At 26.9% G+C, this 23951-nt stretch overlaps 6 protein-coding genes and 1 pseudogene across 6 annotated transcripts in view; 6 read left to right on the top strand and 1 right to left on the bottom strand.

The window, feature by feature from the left end:
- The first annotated feature begins 271 nt into the window (after window positions 1–271).
- Window positions 272–4569, top strand: LOC113369845 (annotated as a pseudogene).
- An 895-nt stretch (window positions 4570–5464) lies between these two features.
- Window positions 5465–7519, top strand: LOC113369844 (farnesol dehydrogenase-like). Its single transcript, XM_026610443.1, has 6 exons — window positions 5465–5667; window positions 6001–6155; window positions 6424–6570; window positions 6655–6796; window positions 7211–7363; window positions 7446–7519. Exons 1-6 carry the CDS (start codon window positions 5536–5538, stop codon window positions 7485–7487), a joined length of 771 nt encoding a protein of 256 aa, XP_026466228.1. The 5' UTR covers window positions 5465–5535; the 3' UTR covers window positions 7488–7519.
- Window positions 7520–8204: 685 nt separating this feature from the next.
- Window positions 8205–9380, top strand: LOC113370310 (farnesol dehydrogenase-like). The gene is made up of 6 exons (XM_026610979.1): window positions 8205–8336; window positions 8401–8555; window positions 8663–8809; window positions 8871–9012; window positions 9083–9235; window positions 9336–9380. Exons 1-6 carry the CDS (start codon window positions 8205–8207, stop codon window positions 9378–9380), a joined length of 774 nt encoding a protein of 257 aa, XP_026466764.1.
- Window positions 9381–10209: 829 nt separating this feature from the next.
- LOC113370309 (farnesol dehydrogenase-like) lies at window positions 10210–11448 on the top strand. Its single transcript, XM_026610978.1, has 6 exons — window positions 10210–10341; window positions 10402–10556; window positions 10645–10791; window positions 10973–11114; window positions 11193–11345; window positions 11407–11448. The coding sequence occupies exons 1-6, from the start codon at window positions 10210–10212 to the stop codon at window positions 11446–11448; spliced, it is 771 nt and encodes a 256-aa protein (XP_026466763.1).
- Window positions 11449–12330: 882 nt separating this feature from the next.
- On the top strand, window positions 12331–13784 carry LOC113370308 (farnesol dehydrogenase-like). Its single transcript, XM_026610977.1, has 6 exons — window positions 12331–12462; window positions 12545–12678; window positions 12754–12900; window positions 12961–13102; window positions 13525–13677; window positions 13743–13784. Exons 1-6 carry the CDS (start codon window positions 12331–12333, stop codon window positions 13782–13784), a joined length of 750 nt encoding a protein of 249 aa, XP_026466762.1.
- A 519-nt stretch (window positions 13785–14303) lies between these two features.
- LOC113370305 lies at window positions 14304–21231 on the top strand. Its single transcript, XM_026610974.1, has 13 exons — window positions 14304–14445; window positions 14848–14998; window positions 15356–15502; window positions 15565–15706; window positions 15779–15934; window positions 16158–16195; window positions 17275–17374; window positions 19048–19182; window positions 19270–19424; window positions 19976–20122; window positions 20584–20725; window positions 20796–20948; window positions 21190–21231. The coding sequence occupies exons 1-13, from the start codon at window positions 14304–14306 to the stop codon at window positions 21229–21231; spliced, it is 1650 nt and encodes a 549-aa protein (XP_026466759.1).
- Window positions 21232–22322: 1091 nt separating this feature from the next.
- Window positions 22323–23951, bottom strand: part of LOC113369848 — a 3982-nt gene continuing 2353 nt past the window's right edge. The window contains exons 3-5 of the mRNA XM_026610447.1: window positions 23453–23613; window positions 22931–23119; window positions 22323–22515 (exon numbers count right to left, since the gene is read on the bottom strand). Coding sequence (XP_026466232.1) covers window positions 22342–22515; window positions 22931–23119; window positions 23453–23613 — 524 coding nt within the window. The 3' untranslated portion in view covers window positions 22323–22341. The remainder of the gene's footprint in view (window positions 22516–22930; window positions 23120–23452; window positions 23614–23951) is intronic.

The raw sequence follows: 23951 nt of genomic DNA, 5'->3' as shown, positions 1-23951 counted from the left end.
ACTGTGTCTAATTTCATACTAATATATGAAAATAGACACAGACTTATTATAGCAGTATAATTAACTGCTGTAATTAAGTGCTATAATGACTAGTACTATTAAAAACTCATTTAAATAGCACATCGAATGCATCACATCCTATTCGATAATAACAAAGTATGTACAATCGATAAGTTAAAAATAATTGAGAAGGCACAATAATGGTTACTGACCAACTATTATGCAATATGTATGGCAGTGTGCGTTATTTCAATGCCAAATAAGACCAAGCCGATCATTTATTTACGTGAGTTTGAATTTTCAGTGCATTATTGCATGTTGCAGCCAGTATGACGTTCTGTTCTCACAATCAGTTGCAGTTGCAGTGTGCATCTACTGCGAGTTGCGTCCGGTAAGTGACACAAATATTTCTTGCAAATTATATTTGTAAATTCATTTTATTCATAATATATAGTCCTTAGAAATCAAATTTACTAATAATAATATAAGAAGATTTTAATTTATAAACATTGCTGTTATTACTTTGTTTATTATGTACACGTTCATAAGTTTTTATTTTAATTGAATTAAACATGGTGAAGGCAGTGGCGGATCCAGATAGGCACCAGGGGGTGTCACCTAATTAAATTATGTATAGAACATATATTCGCAATACGATTAGAAAATCCTTAAATTTTAGAAGTCTTTGACTCCGCCGTTCGTCTATAATAAGTTATATGTTCAAGTTATAAAATGCGTTTGGTAACAAAATACATAATTAAAATCATTATAAAGTAACTTTATTGCTAAATTAGTGTTCTATATCAGGGGGGGGGAGCTCATAACCCCCTGACCCAACCCTGGATCCGCCATAGGGTGAAGGATAGCATTGGTCTCAATGTTAATTATTTCAAATATTATATTAATATATTTCATATATCGTATAACTCATATTGAATTTAATTTTCTTTTATTATAATAATAATATAGGTATATACCAGTTAAATTTTGGTCTAAAATTTTGGTTAAATTTTCAAATTGGTCCTTCTGGTTATGTGTTTAGGAATGTAGTACAATTTCGAGAAATTCCTTAATGTTATTGATTGTACTAGATATTTACTTCAATATTAAATGAACTTATAATAAATGTTAAATAATTATAAATAATGTGATTGGTATTGTAAACAGTTATAAGCTTTATTTAGCAAATTTCATTGCTAAATAAAAATTTTATACAAGTGAGAGTTCTATAGCAGAAGTATTCATAAATACTTCAATAGATGAATGACCGGTAAAAAATGTACATTTTTATATCTCATATTCGTGTATAAATTTAAATTGTCTATGAAATGGATATAAAAATATTGTATACGAAAAATCAATATGATACAATTTCAATAAAATACATTTGGAACAATATAATAGTATATTAAAAATTATATTATTTTAAGTGGATAAATGCTCATAAAAGCCAATAAAACGTGTATAGAATATCTAACGAGTTATTTCATTATTGGTTGATTTAATAGCATATAAATAAAAATAGTTTTAAAAAAACGGGAACTGATCGATTATATAAATAGAAAAATAGGCATGACGATTTTGATATTATAAAGCAATATTCTATTAAGTATACATATAAATGCTTGTTTAAAAATTAAATTTAAGAATTAAAAAATTGCTCTGTAAACAAAATCTGAATATTTGAAATAATGATCATATTTATCGTTCAAATTTAGCTATTATTTTAATCTTTGTCTTATTTCATCAATTTAGGCTCATCCCAACAATGCAAAAGAAATAGGATCATTTTATGTTTTATTCAGAATAATTTATTTATCCAAACATGTTCATTTATTTTGTGAAACTATTGATTTATAATTACATATTATAAAACGATAATTATAAATAATATGACTTGATAAAAGTTTATGTGTTATCGTTAAATATTTCCATAAACAAATTCACTGAACCACATGTGTTTACAAATTAACTTACAATTTATTTTGTTTTACATATTTTATTTATAAGGACGTATTAGTTATCCTAAGGTATGTATTTATGCAAGAATAATAATATTTTTTGGTAAGCGTGACGAAAACTAATTTATGTGTAAACATAATCAACACATTGGCGTATATTTTCTCTGATTTATTATTTTACAAGTATAAATCACATAAATAAGAAATAATAAAATTAAAAAAAAATTATTGATATATAGTTAATTATCAATTTACTTAGAAAGAATTATTACTTATGAATTAATCTCGAGTCTAAAAATGTTATAAATTATACTTTTTTTATAGTTGTGTCTTATTAGGTTTAAAAGCCATGGTCAATTAACAAACTCGATTTCTCTTGAAGACGACTTGTAATTTATATGAAAATTAAATATCTGTGTTATTCTCAAAAACATTATCTTTATTCATACCGGATTGTAAAAATGATTTTTGAATAATTCTCTTCACTAACTTTTTTCTCTGCACGCCCTTTACTGCACATTATTTAGTAAACATTTTCTGGTAATTGTTTTGATGGGCAGTGTAATAGTCTATTATCAACTGCGTGTATACACATTCTGATGTTTGTAATAAATATTCATTGTACTCAAAATGCAGCTTACGTATTTATATTTTCATAATTATGATTATGAAGGTTTGCTTATAAATAATGAATATTATAGATCTTTAACTGCAGTTCACCATTTATTTCACGATGGATCGTTGGCAAGGTAAGGTAGCAGTGGTTACTGGTGCAAGTGCAGGAATTGGTGAAGCAATTGTAAAAGACCTGGTTAAAGCAGGAATGAAAGTTGTGGGACTTGCTAGGAGGATCGAGAAAATGGAAGTAAGAAAATATAATTGAAGGTTTACTATTATTTGTAAAAAAGCTTGTTTGTGGTTCAAGTAGAGTACCTATTATCTTTAAACTAAGTCACAGGGGTTAGATTCTGTTCAGGCATCGGATATCAAGTAGTGGTTATGTTTGATTTCATTTGTTAATTTAATATTTTTCAGGAGAATGCAGCTTCAATGGATACATCCAATGATGGAGAATTTTATCCAGTTAAATGTGATGTATCAAAAGAGCAGGACATCCTGGATGCATTTGCTTGGGTCAAAGAAACTTTTGGAGGAGTTGATGTATTAGTTAACAATGCTGGCATTTCAAAGTACGCATTTGCTTTACTAACTTTTAAACTTGATGATGATTCTGAATGTATTAATTTAGATGGTATTAATTTTTCTAGGAATGTGAATCTGACCGATCCTGATAATACTGATGATATTCGCAGTGTTGTGGATGTGAATATTTTTGGTCTTTTCTTCTGTACAAGAGAAGCATTTAATTCTATGAAGGAACGTGATGTTGCTGGACACATAATAAATATTAACAGGTAAGTTTAGTTTTTGTAATACAATGGGTTTTGAACATAAAAATATCGTAATTGAGAAAAAATGTAAGATTGTAAAGATTTTATCAGTATTACTCCCTTGTCATCACATGTACATTTTTAGTTCAATCTACCACCAATTTTTTTACATTTTATCAGATAAAAATAATTATTATATGTAACTATATACCTGCACACTTGAAATGTGACGATCTAATAGTCGGTGCAACATTCTTCAAACCATGTTATTACTTTTTAATTTTGTTGCAATTGACGTCATACTTGCACAAATCATGCGTACAGTAATTACTTAAAGAGATAAATGGAATGTGAGAATAAATTATGGGAAATATGATACTTTGGAATAACTTGAAATTAGGGCAGAACAAGATTTATTCAGATACTTATATATGGTATAAGATTATAATAAGATTATAATTACACTCAGAAACCGTGCACTCAAACAGATTATGGTGAACAAGTTGGAAGAAAACAATATCAATAAATATTTTATATTTTAAATAAATATTACATATATTTACATTCTATATTTAATTAGTGTTTTAGGCCATTGGGTCCCTGAAATTCCTGGATTCAATCTAAATATTTATCCTGGTACAAAATTTTGCTGCACTGCCTCTACTGAAGTTCTACGTAGAGAAATGATTAAAATGGGAAATAAAACTAAAGTTACGGTATGCTTAATAATAATACATTATAATATAAATGATTGTTTATATTAGTATTATTTTATTTTGCAATTCAATGATTATTATTTTCCTTTTAGAGCATTAGTCCAGGATTTGTTGCAACAGAAATGGTTGCAAAGAGTCGACACCCGAAAAGGTTGAAGAATTTTTGAAAAATACTCCACATCTTTTACCGGAAGATATTTCTGAAGCAGTGCTTTATTGTTTAGGCACACCAGAACATGTGCAGGTAAAATATATTAAAATAATAATTAGTTTTATTCAAATGAAATCAGTTTAGTTCATGTGATTGGATGCGGTTAAATCAATCTCTTGTATAGATGTTTTATAAAATTAGATTTCATTTAAATCAAATGAATCATCTTAGATTAATTATCTATTATCTAATTTTTAGGTGCATGAATTGATCATAAGGCCTCAAGGAGAAAACTTCTAAAAATTGCATTGCTAATACATATTGACCCGTATCGCTTTTTTCATTAAAACACCCAGATTGCACCATTCATAATAAATATTATTATTAGATTAAAATATATATGTGGCATTTCAATAAACTTATTTTATTGAATGAACGTCTTTGTTTATATTTTCTCAATTTGCAGAAGAATTGATGTAGGAAAATGTGAAATTTTTAGAACTAAAGTCAAAAATGAGAGTTGACTTAAAATATTTAAATAGTATTTTCGGTAAATATTAAAATATTTGAAAATTGGTTTAAAAGTAAGTAAATACATAATTAATTTCTAAAAATTATTGTTATTTATTATTTATTACTAATACAGATTGTACAGACTTTTTTTACTAACAATAAGTTATGTATTTGCATACGGTCATAAAAAAATAGATGATCCCTGATTCGTCCATCCTTGCTGCATTTGGAATTAGATAAAATATTAATATTTTTTTAATTCAAATAATTGTACAAGTTGAAATATTTTATCAGTCATCTGGATATTTGATGAATCAGCAAGGGACTCGCGTCGATTAGTTTTGAGCGACGATCGGTCGAGCCGTTTCTTTGTAATTAGCAGATTAGTGCAAAATTTTTCGAACTTGGAATAATAATTAGCGTTTACATATATACATTTCTTCTATAAATCATGCGTGCGTACTCTTGATAACCGAATATTAAGTAAGTGATGTTACATAACTTCCGTATACACTTCTGGATATTAAAAAGGCATCACGCAAAAACTCGTATACCTATGACTTGACAAAAATATAATTCAAGGACAGATTAATTTTTGGTGTAATTATCTCCATCAAGATTCTCATATGGACATCGCATCATTGTGATTTATCATATATCAGCAACACCTTGTATAAATCACATATCAGAAATATTCAGTAGTGTATAGTCTGCTTGTGATATCAAAAGGTACGAGAAGTAATTAGTAATCTGGGGTTTATTTTAATTTTATTAATTTAATAAGTGATTAAAAATAAATAAAAATGGAACGATGGCGAGGAAAAGTAGCTGTTGTCACAGGAGCAAGTGCAGGAATTGGAGAAGCTATTACTAAGGATCTTGTGGAGGCAGGATTGACGGTCGTGGGCTTGGCAAGAAGAAAGGAAAAAATGGAGGTATATTTTATATTTTTTTAAAAAATAATTTATTTTTAGATAATAAAAATTACAACTATTAATAATGTATATAAATGAACATTTTCATTATAAATAAAAAAATTCTTAAAGGAGCTTTTTTTGCTTTTCTCGACGTTTCAAGCCATTCAGGTCGCACACCAGTCTATTTACTATTTAATTAAACCATATTTTTTTAACACAAGTATTGTATGCTTCGTCCAAAATATCGTACAAAACTAAACTTGACATTGAATCATTGAATATTATCTATTGATACAATTAAATTGATAACGCATCAGTTCAAATTATCAATTATCATTTTTTTCTTATTAGGAAAACGCTCAATCAATGAACCTGAAGAATGGAGGCAAATTTTATGCCCGCAAATGCGATGTTTCCAAAGAACAAGATATATTGGATACATTTTCATGGATTAAAGAAAATCTTGGCGGTGTTGATGTCTTGGTTAATAATGCTGGAATCGTCAGGTGAATTTATAATTGATAATTAAATGAATTATCGTGTTTCATCATAATTGATTTGATTGTCATTTGTATATTAACGTTATCGTATTTTTATATTATTTCCAATATTGTAATAATATTAATTGTTACATATGCTTTCAAAAAATCATTTAGAGTACTCTGGCGTTAACACTAATGTTCATATAGTTTGGTAGACAAAAAGATACCTACATACAAAAACATTTATTATAAATTACATAAAAATATAGATTTTACTGTTTTTCGTTAACAGAATGAATATGTTGACGAATTCCGGTAATTCAGATGATTTACGAAGTGTATTAGACGTGAATGTGCTGGGACTTTGTTTTTGCACAAGAGAAGCCTTTAATTCCATGAAAGAACGTGATGTTGCTGGACACATTTTTCACATAAATAGGTAACTAGGCAAATTTTATTGAAGACCAACAATTTAATTACAATATATTACTACCAACGATATATTAATAATTTAACTTTTAAGTGTGGTTGGTCATTCGATACCATTGGTTCCAAATGTTCCTCCTACCATGAACATGTATCCTGGTTCTAAACACTGTGTGACTGCACTTACTGAGACACTTAGACAAGAAATGATGTATTTGAAGAGTAAAACTAAAATTACTGTAAGTATTTAAAATTTTAGATCCTATTTAGACATATGTTTTTAATGCAAAAATGAACAGTGCACATAATACAAAGCTCCAGATGTGTCGATGTTCATCTGGATGATTAACGTTTATAGTTGTTTTTGGATATTTAAATCATACTACTTTTTTCTTATATTTATAATACTAAAATGGCCATACGATCTTAAATAATTGTCAAAAAATAGAAAACAAGAGATATATCTCATAGGAGATAATTTCTTAAATGCATGCAAACCAGCTTATTGCCTTAAAAAATGTATTTTATTTTGATTGGCAATAAAACTATGCAAAAGAAAAAAATATTTATAACACTGTTCGTTTTATATATAGCATTAGAGTATAAATAATTTCGAAGAATATTAAACGAAATGTTTTTATGTAAATTTTCAGAGTATTAGTCCAGGCGTAGTTTTAACGGAAATTTTCGATGCAGCAATGGATGAAGAAAAAAAGCAAGAATTTTTAAAATATAATCCATATCTTAACCCAGAAGACATTTCTCAAGCTGTCCTTTACTGCTTAAGTACACCTGAACATGTCCAGGTCAGTTGATTTTTATTAAAATTAGCTTAAAATTTCTTGTGCTATACTTTTATTTATTTTTATTTTGGTTTAATTATTTTAGGTGCATGAACTTACAATTAAACCTGTCGGGGAGAAGTTTTAATAATAATCTTATAGTACAAAATTTAAATGAAGGGAACATTATGTAATATAAATATAAAGATTCAAATTGGTTGAATATTGTGATGATTAAAAATATAAATAATAAAGGTTTGGTAGCTTCAATATTGTTTTAATTTTTTTTTATTCTGATTTAGTAAAATAGATCAAAAACATCGATGAAGCTGATGTCATTTAAACTACAGAAATTTTAACTAAATTATGAATCGGAAGTGTAGATATATTCAGTATATTTCTTTTGAATGGCACGCATAATTTAAATTTTGCAATGCTTATAATTTTATTATCTTATCAGCATGTTAAAATATTTACATGAAATTATATTTTTGCATTGTGAAATAAAATCCATTTATTTGAAAACTAAATTTCCAGAAACATGTTAAATGCAGAACAAAATTGTCAGAGAAGTATTATCTTATTGAAGAAATAAACTATACATTTTCTTTCATTGTTTGTAAAATATTATTTTCTGATAATATTTCTTTATTAAATTATAACTTTGAGGGTAGAATAACAAGGTATGTGAATTCTCTTGTCTTTTTCTGCTTCACAAAAATTACCTCTAGCTGTTAGTAACTGATTACCTAATAAATAATTGTGTTCATTTTAATGAATCTGTTGTTATTAATCAATTTTCAACAGATTTAGATCCAGGCTCAGATTTGTTCTATTAAATTACCTCTAATAATTTATTTTAAAAATGGATCGTTGGACTGGAAAAGTAGCTGTTGTAACCGGAGCAAATTCCGGAATGGGCGCAGCAATTTCAAAAGATCTTGCACAATTGGGCATGCAAGTGATTGGTTTAGATCTTCAGATCCAAACTATTCAGGTAACTCTTTCTGTTATGTGCGTTAAAATCTTGCAAATAACAACTGTTTTCAAAAAATTTGCAGGAAAATGCTCATAAGATGAGTAGATCAAATGTGGGAGCGCTTTATCCACGAATTTGTAATATAAGTGAAGAAACACAAGTAATAGATTCATTTATTTGGATTTCTCAAAAATTTGGTGGCGTGGATGTTCTTGTCAATTCTGCTGGTATTATAAGGTACACACATCAGGATCATAATTACAACTTATGTTCACAAAATTTAATTAGAATCCTATGTGACGTAGTAAAAATAAATGTGTAAATTTTTAAATATCATGTCGTAGAAAGAATATGCTAACAAATGTAGGAAATACAAATGATCTTCGTGATGTATTACAAGTCAATGTACTTGGATTGTGTTTTTGTACAAGAGAAGCCTTTAAATCCATGAAAGAGCGTGATGTTTCTGGATATATAATTATCATTAATAGGTAAGATTAATAAAAGTCATTGTTATTAGATATATTCAATATTATAAATTATTTATTTCAGCATGGCAGGACATTCTGTTTTATCATTCCCAGGAATTGCTCCAATGACAAATATTTACGCTGGTTCGAAATATTGTCTAACAGCTCTTTCTGAAACTTTACGACAAGAAATAGCTTTCTTGAAAAACAAAACTAAAGTTATAGTAATTATTAAATTATGCAGTTTCTGTTTAAAAAAAATAAAGTTAATTATCGGTTATTATTACATTTTAGAGTATAAGTCCAGGTCTGACATCAACAAATATGACAAGAAATTTCTCATCTGATAAAACTAAGAATAAAATTACAGATCGATTTCCTCATTTGCTTCCAGAAGATGTATCGAATTGTGTTAAATTTTGTTTGAGTCTCCCTGAACATGTTCAGGTGAAAAATTTACAATATTGATACTTATTATTTTTCAAATTATGTTTTAAGAAATATTTTAATCATAATTTGTAGTTAATTTTGCATGAAATATTTTTAGGTGAACGAAATCATGGTGAGAGCAGTCGGTGAAAATATATTATAAAAATGATTTATTTGTTATGTAAGGAGATATTACATAATCAGAAAAATAGCTATAAGGTAAAATGTAAATTTTTAAAGAAATTGAATATCTAACAAAAAAATCTAATGTTCTTCAAATTTTAGGTAATAAACATACATATAAATTTGCGTTGTTCTTGATATTATACACCATGAAAAATATAAAAACTACAAATGAATATAATAATTTTTCTGCTATAACCTATCGTAATTTTGTATTTATAAATAATAAATGTATGTATCATATCAATATTATGATATATTTATAAATATTAATGTACCATATCAATCAGAGTTTTATGTTTTATTTTGGCATATTTCTCTATTTTATTTATTTCTTATTAAATTCAGGCTTTAAATATATAAAAAACTAATAAAATGAAATATTATTATATATTTTATCTAGGGAATTATTTTTTTAAAATAACTAATTGGTATGCATAATTTATTCAAAAAGGATTCTTATATATTTATATTATATATTACATAATTGTTCTATTTTTAAACTTATTTTTTATATTTATCTATAAATATTATTTTGCATAAAGGTAATGCGGAAAATGTGTTTATTAAACATTTCCAATAATTTTGCATATTTATCATATTTATGCATATTGTTAAAACAAGCAGGCATATTTGTTTTACTAAAAAAATAAAATACTTCAGTCACAGTGAAGGTGCAATAAGTACTTAACCGAACAATTTTATGTAATATTTTGAAGCTATTCAAATTATTTTTTGAAATATTTACTTAAAATCAATTACATTTAATTTAATTAATTAATACTATTATTCTTTTATTATTTTTCAGTATGAATCGTTGGCTTGGCAAGGTAGCTCTGGTCACTGGTGCCAATTCTGGTATTGGTGCCGCGGTCTCCAAAGACCTCGTCAAAGCCGGCATGAAAGTTGTTGGCGTGGATCTTCAAACAGAATTTATGGAGGTACGATAAAATAATAAAATTTATAATAAAATTATATTAGAATAAATTTGGTGTTTGCAGAAAAATGCGGAGTTGCTTGATAAAACCAAAGGCGGTGAACTTCATCCACGTCAATGCAACGTCACCATAGAACCGCAAGTTCTGGACACTTTTGCATGGATTAAAAAATCTTTTGGAGGAGTTGATGTTTTAGTCAATAGTGCAGGGATCAACAGGTGAATTAAGTCAGATATTTAATTATATTTCAAGCACGTGAAATAATTATTGCTTAAGTTTTTTTATTAACTGGGTCTATTTGTCTAGAATGAATATGCTGACGAATCCAAAAAACACTGATGATTTACGTGCTGTACTAGATGTAAATGTTCTTGGTTTATGCTATTTTACCAGGGAGGCTTTTAATTCCATGAAAGAACGTGATGTTAGTGGTCATATCATCCATATAAACAGGTATGCATAATTTGAAAATAATTGTATGATAGTCGTCATTAGAGTTGGCTGATACAGCAGTGTGGATGATATTGATAAATTATTAGCAAAGCAATGGCAAATAGTAGTTGGCCTGAAATGTTATAGTTTTATTAGTAGTTTAAGTTCAATGATAAACAAATAGTTTTTTTTTATTTTTAAGTTTGACTGGACATCATGTTGGCGTGAACCCTGAAATTCCACCTACACTTTGCATGTATCCAGCATCCAAATTTTGTGTAACCGCCCTGACCGAAACTCTTAGACAAGAAATGATATATTTGAAAAATAAAACTAAAATAACGGTAATTATACAACCTTTTATTCCTTATAATTTAAAATTAACAACAGGAAAAATATTTTTGTGATTTTTATTATCATAGAGTATTAGTCCTGGAGTCGTCGACACTGGAATATTAAAGACTTTTGTGTCAGAAGAGTATCGTGCCCAATTTTTGGAACAAAATCCACATTTATCACCAGAAGATGTGTCAGAGGCTATTTTGTTCTGTTTGGGAACTCCAGAACACGTACAGGTAATAAAATATTGTTTTAATATAACTAGAATAAATTATTTCATATTTGATTTGTTTTCAGATTCACGAACTCACAATTCGACCAGTGGGTGAAAAATTCTAAAGGTTTGTAGGAAAATAATGATAATAATTTATCAAATATTATGTTTGTATTTATTCCAATTATAAATATATGTTGCATAATTAAATTTTTTATGCTATCTGTATTTTTTCATGTGTACTAAAAAAATGGTAAAATTTGTACTAAAAACTAAAAAAATGGTAAAAATGCATCTTACTGAACTAAAAATCGTATTAGTTCTAGATATTTTTTTTGAATTGATAATATATTTCAGCAGTATGAAAATTGTATTTTATAAGGCATATCATATACTTTTTTAAAAATCCTGTGCTCATAAATCTCTAAATAAATATTCTGCTTCGTTCAATTGAGGACGATTTAATTTCATTAGTCTTGTTCGTGACGTTGTGTATTCAACATGAAAAAATGTGTGACTTGAATAAGAATTTAAAAAATATATAATAATTTTAGAAAAACAGTAGATTAGTTCAATATAATATTGTATAAATAATTTAAATTATAATATTATATATAAGTTTTTTTATTTTTTTATTTTTACCAACACAACCAGTTTCGATTCTCATAATTTTGTGTACCGGCGCACTATAATTATCTTTTAATTGCTTAGTAATTTCTTACATATTTATCGTTTTGTAGATTACATAAATTAAAGTAAACAACATTGATAAGCAAATTTAGAGCGTTTGTTTGAAATACTGTGAACTGTGTTTTGATCGAGGTAAGTAATAATTATTACATACTATTTTTTAATGGTACTATTAGTATTAGTATTATTAATTTAAATAAAAAATATTGAAATGTAAATTAAATTTGCTTGTTTTGTATGTACTTTCATGACGATCTTGTGTAAACTATTTGTATACGTTAAAATTATATTTTGTTGCAATTTTTTTATCACAAGACATGGATCGTTGGCAGAATAAAGTAGCTGTGGTGACCGGAGCATGCTCCGGAATTGGCCAGGCTGTGGCCAAAGACCTCTTGAAGGCAGGAATGAAAGTTATTGGATTAGACATTAAAGCAACTAAAAATGAGGTGAATACATTATTACCATGCCTTATTTTCACATTTTATTAAATTCCATTATATTGTTTATTTATCATTTTTCTCATCAAAGCAATCTACTATTGGTGAGCTCTATTTAAAAGCTTGTGATATTTCTAAAGAAGGTGAAGTAATTGAGTCATTCAAATGGGTTCGAGAAACTTTTGGTGGCGTTGATGTTTTAGTGAATTGTGCTGGAATAGTCAGGTATTTTAATAAACACACACATATATAATTATTTATACTCATGCTTCATTATTATTTAATGACAAATTATTTAAGAAAAAATATGTTAACGAATCCTGGAAATGCAGAAGATTTGCGAAAAGTCTTAGACATCAATGTATTAGGACTATGCTTCTGCACCAGAGAAGCTTTTAATTCTATGAAAGAGCGCGATGTTGCTGGACACATAATTCACATCAATAGGTAATTGATTTATGGAAAATTATTTATTTTATATGCTTTTATTGTGTATTATTTTTTTAGTTTATATGGACATTCGATATCTGCTAACCATAATACACCACCTACAATGAATATGTATCCAGCTTCAAAATATTGTGTTACTGCTTTAACTGAATTACTTCGGCAGGAGATGATGTATCTTCAAAGTAAGACAAAAGTCACGGTAAGAAGCTTAATATATTTATTAGTAATAATCAAGGTCCATAATTAGAGAAATATAATAATAATCAGGGCCATATTTATAGAAGCAAAAAATTAGCTCTCTTTTAAAGCATTGGTATAGAGTTAAATTCATTTAAAAATTTATATTATAAGAAGCTACCCTTAAATTAGATATTTGTGTAGATGAATTAAAAATTATATTAAAACATCTTTATTAATTCTGGTTTTAGGTTCTAGTTCTTCTAATTAATCACATGCCATTACGCTCGATTTCTTAGTTCGATTAATAATTCGCTTCAGTTATTTATTTATATATTGGTTTAATACATTTTTTTCTTTATATATTGGTTTAATTATAATTTAATTAAATAATGAATTTAATATTGCCTATATTTATCATTTATCAATTATATTTTTTCTTAGAGTATCAGTCCAGGAGTGGTAAATACCGGTATTTTGAACGATATAGTTCCTGAACCTGATCGTAAGGAATTCTTCAACCAAAATCCACATTTGCAACCAGAAGACATTTCCCAAGCAATTATGTACTGTTTGAGCACACCAGAACACGTCCAGGTACGCAATTTTGGATTTCATTTAAATTTTTTCATTTGTTTTTACCTAAATCATAAAATTTTCAGGTTCATGAGCTGACTATACGACCTATTGGAGATAAGTTTTAGAAAAAAATATTTTATTTATTTATTTGCAAATATAAATAGTGTTGCTAAAAGTATTGTAAATTGATTAATTGTAGCATCCTTAGTTAATAGTTAATTAATTTGTTAATTGTACGAATTGGTCTTCAAAAACAAAGTACTAAAATAAAATTATAAATAATTATCCATATAACACTGTAAAATACTTAATTAATCTATATAAATATAAGTAATTAAGTAAGTATAAATGTATAATCTGTAAATGCTTAGTTTAATTGTTTTGTAAAATATTACCAAATCGTCTAGAACCGAGTATAGATTTAATTCCTAATTTGTAAATAATTTTATTACAGCGATTGGTCAATATCATTGCCAAAAATCAAATACTTCCATGCAACCTTTAATTATTTCATGATAACTTATCTATTTTAAGATATGAATTAAAATATATAAAGATGTTTACCAAAAAAAACAATTAAAATCTAAATAGCTACCAAGTGTTTCGATTGAAGATTAATTTCTAAAGATTTTTTTTAAATAAAAATGGATCGCTGGCAAGGTAAAGTGGCGGTTGTTACCGGAGCAAGTTCCGGAATCGGAGCAGCCATTGCAAAAGACCTGGTCGAATCCGGGATGAAAGTTGTGGGATTGGCAAGACGTCTGGAACGAATGGAGGTAATTAGATGTTTTTTATTTATAATTAAAATTAAACTCTTAAAAAACTACTAAAATTGCTAAATATTAAATTGCAATTAACCTTTGTTTTGTTTATTTCAATTACGAGCTGTAAAGACATTCAGTAACTGGAGCAATGCTGATGATTTTTTATTATATCTCTTAGAAGTATTTGTGAAATTATAACATATCTATTTGAAAGATAATACAAACATATTACATTACAAAATTTAATGATGAAACTATGAGGCTTCTTCTATAAATTTTGTTCTTCTGAGTCTATTAGGTTGTGTGAACCCTGGCAAAAATTATAAAATATCAATTTTCATTTTATTTATGTTTTTATTCTCCTCATTGTATTTGCAATATTTTTATTTATTAATATTATTTTAATTATTGTTTCAACAGCAAGATGCTGCCAAAATGAACACTAGCAAGGGCGGGCATTACTACCCAAGAAAATGTGATGTCTCTAAAGAAGAAGAAATTTTGGAAGCTTTTGCTTGGGTTAAGAAAACCTTTGGAGGTGTTGATGTCTTGGTTAATAATGCTGGAATAGTCAGGTAAAAAAAATAAAATTAAATATCTATTTTTTAAATTATTGGAAATATCATACTTTAAATGAAAATCCTACTTTAGCATTTTAAAATTAGAATTAAATATTTGGCTATAATAAGCTTTGAAGCTACAGATTCTAAAATTGGATATTTTTTGGTTTTATATTTCAGAACTATTAAATTCGATTATACCGTATTTAACTGATAGTAGATAAATTTTTTTTATTCATGGAATAATTTTTACTGGTATATGCATACAACTTACTTCTTCTAATAATAATGTATATTCATTAAACATCTATATATTATATATTAGAACATAATGAAAATTTGACATTTTATGTTTTTTATAATTTTTTATAGGGCTAACATGCTAGTAAATCCTGGAAATTCTAATGATCTCCGTTCTGTAATTGATGTAAATGTGATGGCTTTGTGTTATTGCACCAGAGAAGCTTTTAATTCCATGAAAGAACGAGATGTTGCTGGACATATCATACACATTAACAGGTAGTAATATCTATTGACACATTTTATTTTTCTATGATTTATATTTTTTTCCAAATTTTTAGCATTGGTGGTCATTCCATTCCATCCGCAGGCGATGCACCACCAACTGCCAACATGTATTTTGGATCCAAACATTGTGTCACTGCTTTAACCGAAACACTCAGACAAGAAATGATTTATTTGAAAAGCCGAACCAAAGTCACGGTAAATTAAATTTAAATAGAAGAATATATATATATCTATTTTATGATTTATCTTGGCTAACCATCTTTAAAGAGTATAAGCCCAGGAGTAGTCGACACAGAAATTTTTGACGGTTCTTTTCCATCCAAGGAGATAAAAGAAATGTTCCTCGCTAATAATCCCAGCTTGAAATCTGAAGATGTTTCTCAAGCTGTTTTATATGCACTGGGAACACCAGAACATGTGCAGGTTAGTGAATTTATTAACAAATGTTATTATTATTTATTAATTCACATTTTATAAAAATCTGCTACGTTCAATTCAATGTAAAAAGTAGCTCTTTTTTGCTTTTTTGTTTATTTAACATTTCTTTTAAGTACTTACAATATTCAATAATAGATTATAAATCAAATAATTTCTTTAGACATAAACATTTAGTATAAATAATATAGCTACTTTAATTATTTTTTAGGTTCATGAACTTATTATCAAACCCATTGGAGAAAAATTGTGATGTGAATGTTGCACACTATATACAATTATATTATTATTGTATATAGTTACAAGATATTCAAAGAAAATATAAGTCATTTAAAATATTACTTTTGTATATCAATTTTATACTGTAAATTAAAATCACACATCAATTACAAACATAATGATGTCTTCTATTTTTGTACCATTACAGAATAGATCAATGTTTACTTTTCTTAAATTTTAGTAAAAATTTAGTAAAAAGTAATTAAGAATTCATGGTTTATCTAACCTAATCATAGCAAAATCATTTTTAAAGAATACCGGAGAAAAAAAATCAACTAAATTCAATTGGACCATTGATTTTACTTAATATTTTTAAATACTTATTAAGTGATCTAGGTCCTTAAAATCAAACCAATTTAAATGCTATTAAATTCATATTTATAACTATAAATACTTCTATTTTATATTTTAATAGCTTGTCAATACATATAGATTTTAGATATGGATATAATGTAGATATAACTGATAATTTTAAATGTGGAGGAGGCGTATTGATTTTGAATTACACAAATGTACAATAGAATAATTTTTGTATTCAGTTTTGATCTGTCGGTTAGATATTCTCTACAAATAACTTGGTTATAATATTTTTGTTAAAATACAAATTATATACTAGAAAGAAGTTGCAATTAGAAGACGAGGGTTGCAGAACTAGTGGACTTGGATGTATATAACAAATTATTAATTAAAAAGGTAACACTGGGAAATTGTATATTTACATATTGATAATAATTCTTAAATTAATACTTGATTCAAAATGAGCTGAAATAAAATTGAAACTTTAGCTTAGTTGGAATCAAAAGTTTCAATACTATTACCACTATTTTAAATTAAGATTAAGATTTTTTTTCTAAATTATGAAACTAGTTTCTTTTGTAAAAAAGCAAAAATTAAAATATTAATATTTATAAACTCTTATCGGTGTTTAGAAAATAAGTCAATAATACAACTGTTATAGTATTTGCAATCTTTGTTAAATAATTTTTTTAATTGCAGTCCTAGAAAAAACGTCATAGTGCGCACGAATAGCGCGAATGCATTTGTTCGAGCATGTTTATAAATTGCTGTTGTCCCATTAGCAATTGTATTCATCCTCTGAAAACAAGTCAGGTCAGTTCTGATATTATCGAAGAACGAAATTGGACATCGGTAAGCGATTTATATACAAGATATTTTTGCATGCAATAATCCTAGATGTTCATGATAATTGCTATTTAAATAACAGCAGCTATTAAATATTTAAACATGCTTTTTGACACGAAATAACATGAATAACAATTTGTAAACTGGTAATATTCTTTGTTTTGGATGTATAAAATCATATGTGTTACTTATGTATCACTTTTATTTGAAAAATTTATTAATTTATTTTGATCTTATATTACCATATAGATTCCCACACCACGTATCTTATGCATTCTCGTATATTACATTTTTTTATAAAATCACAATTATGGTGGTAATAAGACGTAATATTTTTAATATATTAATAATAATATTAGATGTAGTTACTTCTTTCATTTTTGAAACAAAAATTTATCTCTATTTTTGCCATACTTTAGTATCATTTTATACTTTAGTATCATATGTTTATAGGACAAATTATCTGGGAATGTAATATTGCGCGTTAGAACGTGATTGCTAATTCCAAACAACTCTGTAATAATTTGTGTAGTTACTCATGATATTTACCATAAAACAAGATATTAATTTATTTATGCTTTCAAATACTAGTAGAAGGGCTAATATATTTTGAGAACATCAGACATCATGCAGAATTTTTATAATATAAATATTAATTTTGTACAGAGCAATATACTTATACTATTTGTTCATTTATTTTTGTAAAACCGCCAATTGGCTATGTAGAATATGACTTATAATTTAGTTATATTAATTCATAACCTAATTAATATTTTAATATTTTATATATGTGTATATAAGTCTATTTTCACATTTACTAAATTATATAAAATTTTATATATTTCTAGAAGTAAGCACAATATTATTACCTAAACTACACTATATTAACATAATTATAAAGAGATGTAAAAATATAAGAATAATTTAAAGGATATCAAGGAATTCTATTGGCACGAACATATTTACTGATTGTTTATTTCATATATGTACTTTTTAAATAGTTTCTATTTAAACACTGTAATTTTTGTGTTTAACACAATATCTAAAGACAATGACATATTTCAATCATAGTATTTTTTTTTCATAGCAAAGTATCAACAAAATACTTTAAACTTTAAACACTATTTGTTCTAAATGCTAGTATATAATGAAGCATTGTTACATTTTTTGATAACATTGATCAATAAGAACAATAAATAATTATTTAATTTTAATTTCATAGTTTGTGTGATATCATCACTATTAGAAAATGATAAATAAATTTTATCAAATAGTGGTAGACCAACTGTTTGGTGAGGGGTCGTCCATTAATCACGTGATCGATTTTTTAAGGCATTTTGAAACCCCACTCCCTTTTGGTGATACCTGGTGATATTCAAAATTAACCCCTCTCCCCCTCCCGCAAATATCACGTGTATTTTTGGTTAAATTTTTATTTTATTTTCTTTGAAAATGTTTGGATTTAAAAAAAAATCAGATTAATAATAAATACACGCAAAGTCTTATTATAACCCTCCCTCCCAAACGTGATATTTCTTGATTTTTTGTTAAACACCCCCTGCCTCTAAAAACCACACGTGATTAATGGACTCTTCCTTATCCCAAAGCCAAGTTAACAGTTATAGGACTCAATATATTATTGATTTATTAATGCATTTTGTTTTTATTTATATTTTTAGAAAATGGATCGATGGATCGGAAAAGTAGCCGTTGTTACCGGAGCAAGTGCCGGAATTGGAGCAGCAGTTTCGAAAGATCTTGTTGAGGCAGGAATGAAAGTTGTGGGTTTAGCAAGACGTCTGGAACGTATGGAGGTAATTATAATTTATCTCTTATTTATAAATATATAAATCTATAATTTATTATACACTTAATCCCAAATCCATCCTAAATCTCTTTAGGAAAATGCTGCAAAAATGGACACCAGCAAGGGTGGAAAGTTCTATCCTAAGAAGTGCGATCTGGCCAAAGAAAGTGAAATCATGGATGTATTTTCGTGGATCAAGGAAAATCTTGGAGGAGTTGATGTCATGATAAACAACGCAGGAATGATGAAGTAATTATTATTATTTTTTTATAACATTTTAATATTGATATCAGATACCAAGTTGAAATCCGAGCACAAAAAATGTGAAAAGACAGTTTTATAATTTATTTATTCTAATTTTCGATTCGATTAATAGTATGTTATAATTTTAATTACAAAGATTGAAAGTGTGGATTTGGATCTTTCATAGTTATTAATTATAGAATTATATTTGTATAAAATTATTTCAATGGCATTATCACAATGTGATGACAACCTTGATACAATACATTGTGATGAAGTTAATAAACACGGTTATGATATTATTGAATTGTCATGGTGTTGAACAGTTATTTTAGCATCATAACAATGACTTGCAATTTATTTGCAAAATTAATCATCATGCATAATTGAATGCATAATAACAAATTAGTAATGTTTATTAATTGATCTATACTATTGAAACATATGCTACTGATTTGCCAATTGGATAGATAATTTGTGCTTTGCTAGATTTGATTGATATATCTTTTACTTATTAATATTACAATATTATTGGTAATTAATCAATATGTTTTTAGGATGACAATGTTAACAACACCAGATAATGGCAATGATTTGCGTACTGTTTTGGATATAAATGTAATGGCTCTTTGCATATGCACCAGGGAAGCATTTAATTCTATGAAAGAACGTGATGTTGCTGGTCACATTATTCATATAAACAGGTAATATTATTAGAAATACCTTATTTTGATATTTCTAATTTTACAAAACAAATTTAAACGTTCTGTTTTCAACAGATAACTAGTAGTTATTGAGTGCATAAGAAATTTGCAATTTAGCTTGAAATTAGCATAACATTATAATATATGCTTTTTAAAATAATGTCAAGACATGGAAATCAATAGTTGTTTATTTTTACAATCGCTTATCGTGGGTACAATTATTCAAAAATAATATGAATGTAAATTAGAAATATTATTGAGGTATTTTAAAAATTAAGGATAAATGCAAAATAATTTCATTTTCATACTAATGCAGTTATTGTTACTGTATTATAATATTTAACAGTTATTTTAATAATATTATGATAATAATATTTCTCTACGTGGCTTCTCTACGTAGTTTTTTTTAATTCTTATTCTATCTATTTGATATATTTTATATCATTATTATTAATTTTCAGCCTGACAGGACATCATGTTCCTTACTTGGGCGATTTTCCACCAGTATTCAACATATACCCAGGCTCAAAACATTGCGTTACTGCCTTAACAGAAACTTTAAGACAAGAAATGAACTACCTTAAGAGCAAAACTAAAATTACTGTAAGTATAAAATAAAGTTAATATCAAATATATTTAGCTTAAATTTTTAATTATGATTATTATTTTTTAGAGCATAAGTCCTGGTCATGTAGCAACAGAATTTTTAGAAGAACCATTTGGTCAAGAACAGTCGGATCAAATAAAACAACATCATCCGACTTTGCAGCCAGAAGACATTTCTCAAAGTATTCTTTTTGTCTTGGGTACCCCAGAACATGTTCAGGTAATAAACTAAAATAAATAAATTTGTCAAAAATAAAGTCATAAGAAATTTTTTTTCTGAACTTTTGATATACTATAGCAGTTTAGCATTAACGTTAACGAGATCAGCATATACTTCTCTGATCAATATATAAACTTTTCAGAAATCAATATATGAAACACGAGTTATTGCTTGTTTATTAAAATTTTTGTAAATTATATATTTAAACTAATTACTATAATAAAATAAAAATTTGTTTTAGGTCCACGAACTCATAATTAAACCAGTAGGCGAAAAGTCTTAAATACATTTAAGAGCATCGTATTTTTTTAAACGTGAGTGGCACATAATATAGAATATTTAAAATTATAATGGTTAAATATTGTGAATATTATCAAATATTTAAATATAATTTATATCAATGTGCACTAAAATTTTCAATAGAAATATATTATAATTCATTTTTTATTATACACGCTAACAAATAGACGTTTTTCAATATTCATGTATATAGTATAGTTGTTTTTCATTCCTATCATAATTTTCATTTCACTGATCATAATTTATAGAAGTTTAGAAATTTCTAAGAGAATTCTAATGTGCATTCGGAGAAAGTAATTAGTCACCATTTTTATAGTAAATCAACTTTATCATCATCATTTAATTATATAAAGTTATCGAATTTTTACAGCATCATTTCATCTCTCTATAACTTTTAGATATTTGCTTTCACATTATTTAATTAAACTTTCTTATTGTATAAGTTATATCAGAATATAAATAAAATATCTTAATAATTTTGAATCAGTGATATTAAATGATTTTATATTTTCGTGTATTTCTAGCATAATATTAAAATTCATATAGAAATGTTTAAAATGTATGTGATTTGAACACTTTAAGACAGATATTGAATTTTTACTAATACTTCTTATAATTTTGGTTATTTTAACAACAAATATATATGTTGTTAGATATGGATATTTTTTCAGAAATGATTAATTGTAAATTGAACTTGTTTCTCAATTATTACTTACAATTGTTGAAGTTTATAGTATATTTATTTTTGCTGAAATTAAATTGTTTGTTCTTTTTTTTACAAAATGTGAAATTTGTATGTAAATAATTATTTATTTTTATAAAACTTACAGGATAATTTTCTTATCAATTTAAGCATATTCCTGAGGTCCACATCTATACGGGCAGTGTACATAACATCTCTCAACAATCATATAAAATATAATAAAATAATATACATTAAAATATATTACTAATCTATATAACTTAAATCAGTTCGGAATTGGATTCGACGACAGTTAGGATGTAACTTGTCATCGTTAATAAAAATATATATATCTAAATTAAAATTTGGTCCGATTTATAAATCTAATTGGAGGCGACCAATTTGCCTTGGTTAGACCCTCAGATTGGGGTTGGTGTAACGGACGTATTTCAGGAGGGCATCGTTTTCTTCGCAGACGAAGGGCTTGCGGTGGTGGCAGGCGACATCGTGCCAATGGACACCATCGTTGTAAAAGTTGTTCAGAACGGCCAAACAATTTTCGGTTGCTCCACCTTGTTTCAATTCCTGGGGGGGGAAATATGTATTAATAGATAATTAAAATTTCCAAAAAACACCTCTTATTTTACTAGAAATATGGACTTTCTTGGGACATTCAATGACAATCCAATGATCTAGAGACATTTAAGTAATCTCTCTTAATTGGTCTTAATCTCAGTAAATTCTTTAGAATAATTTTGGCTTTTTAATAAAATTTAAACTCACACTATATATATTCTTAACGATCACAATAGTTTTACTTTACAGTTTAAATTGAATAATTTATAACTTCGAATTCTCTTTACAATACTAAAATATTCTAAAACTGAAAAGTTAGTGTTAAAAATTTGTACAATCGATATCATGAAGTGACTGATAAAGTTATTCGAAATAAGTTTATTACTATGAAATAATTATTTTTTATTATTATTTTTTTACTTACTCTGTTGTCTGGTTGGGGAAGACCAATACCACCTCCTTCAGACCAGTCGTTTTGTTGTCTGTCTGTGGTTGGGGCAAGTTTCTGCAATTCGGCGGTCCAGAACCATCCATTTACGGAAACAGGTTGTAAATCTGGTCTGTCACAGCCCTTGAAGTCACATAGACGACCGCTGGTCCAGATGTATTTCACCTAATAATCGAAAATTATTTTGTAGAAACGATTACATGAAGAGAAAATTTATGAAATTATACTACAAAAGGTAAGTACCTGCCATAAAATATTTAAAGATTATTGCATATTGAAGAGCTTTTAAGAAATTATTTATATTAAGATAACATCAAGAATTCCCTTAAATTATTGGAAAGCAAAACTGTATATTTAAATTTGAAGTAACTATTACTACTCATTTGAAATCGGATCAAATATTCTGGTGTACGATAGGTTCTCAAGAACTATTTGTTCTTCCAGCAAATTATATTCAATGTTTTAAAGTTATTATATTTTCAGTTTTATGTATCTTACATTTCCATTGACAATTCTTTGCTTGATCCATTCATTTTCGGCACTGGTTTCCAAACTGACACTGTCCATGCAACGTTGGCGGCAGAAGTTGCGGACGCCCAACCAATCTTCTTCAACACCAGCCAATTGTGGGTCACGCCATGAGAAGAAGTATCCTTTGCCTGAAAAAATAGGTAAAAAATCAATTGTTTAATATATAGAAATTCTTTCATAGTTCAGTTATTTTTAGTTTAATACTTTACAAAATTTTGTGATTATAATCAACGTTTTCTTTTTTAACCCTGAATTTTTTAAATAAATATTTATTATTGTCTATTATCGAATATAGGAAAACATTAAATTTTAAATTAGTAAATTGCTTAATATAATTTTAACTTGATGGTTAATGATGGTTTTTTTATATTTTTTTACATACCGTCTGGGCTACGTTCGTGTATCGTCCTTTGGGCGCAGAGTGCAGGTACTGGTGTTCTAAAATGCGTCCATTCTGGAATTGGCT

This window comes from Ctenocephalides felis, unplaced genomic scaffold (genome assembly GCF_003426905.1).
Source record: "Ctenocephalides felis isolate EL2017-DRISC unplaced genomic scaffold, ASM342690v1 CF-g0.4_SCAFFOLD_01492, whole genome shotgun sequence".
Lineage (NCBI taxonomy): Eukaryota > Metazoa > Arthropoda > Insecta > Siphonaptera > Pulicidae > Ctenocephalides > Ctenocephalides felis.
The sequence above is the reverse complement of the archived record's forward strand: the minus strand, read 5'-3'. Positions and strand labels throughout refer to the sequence as shown.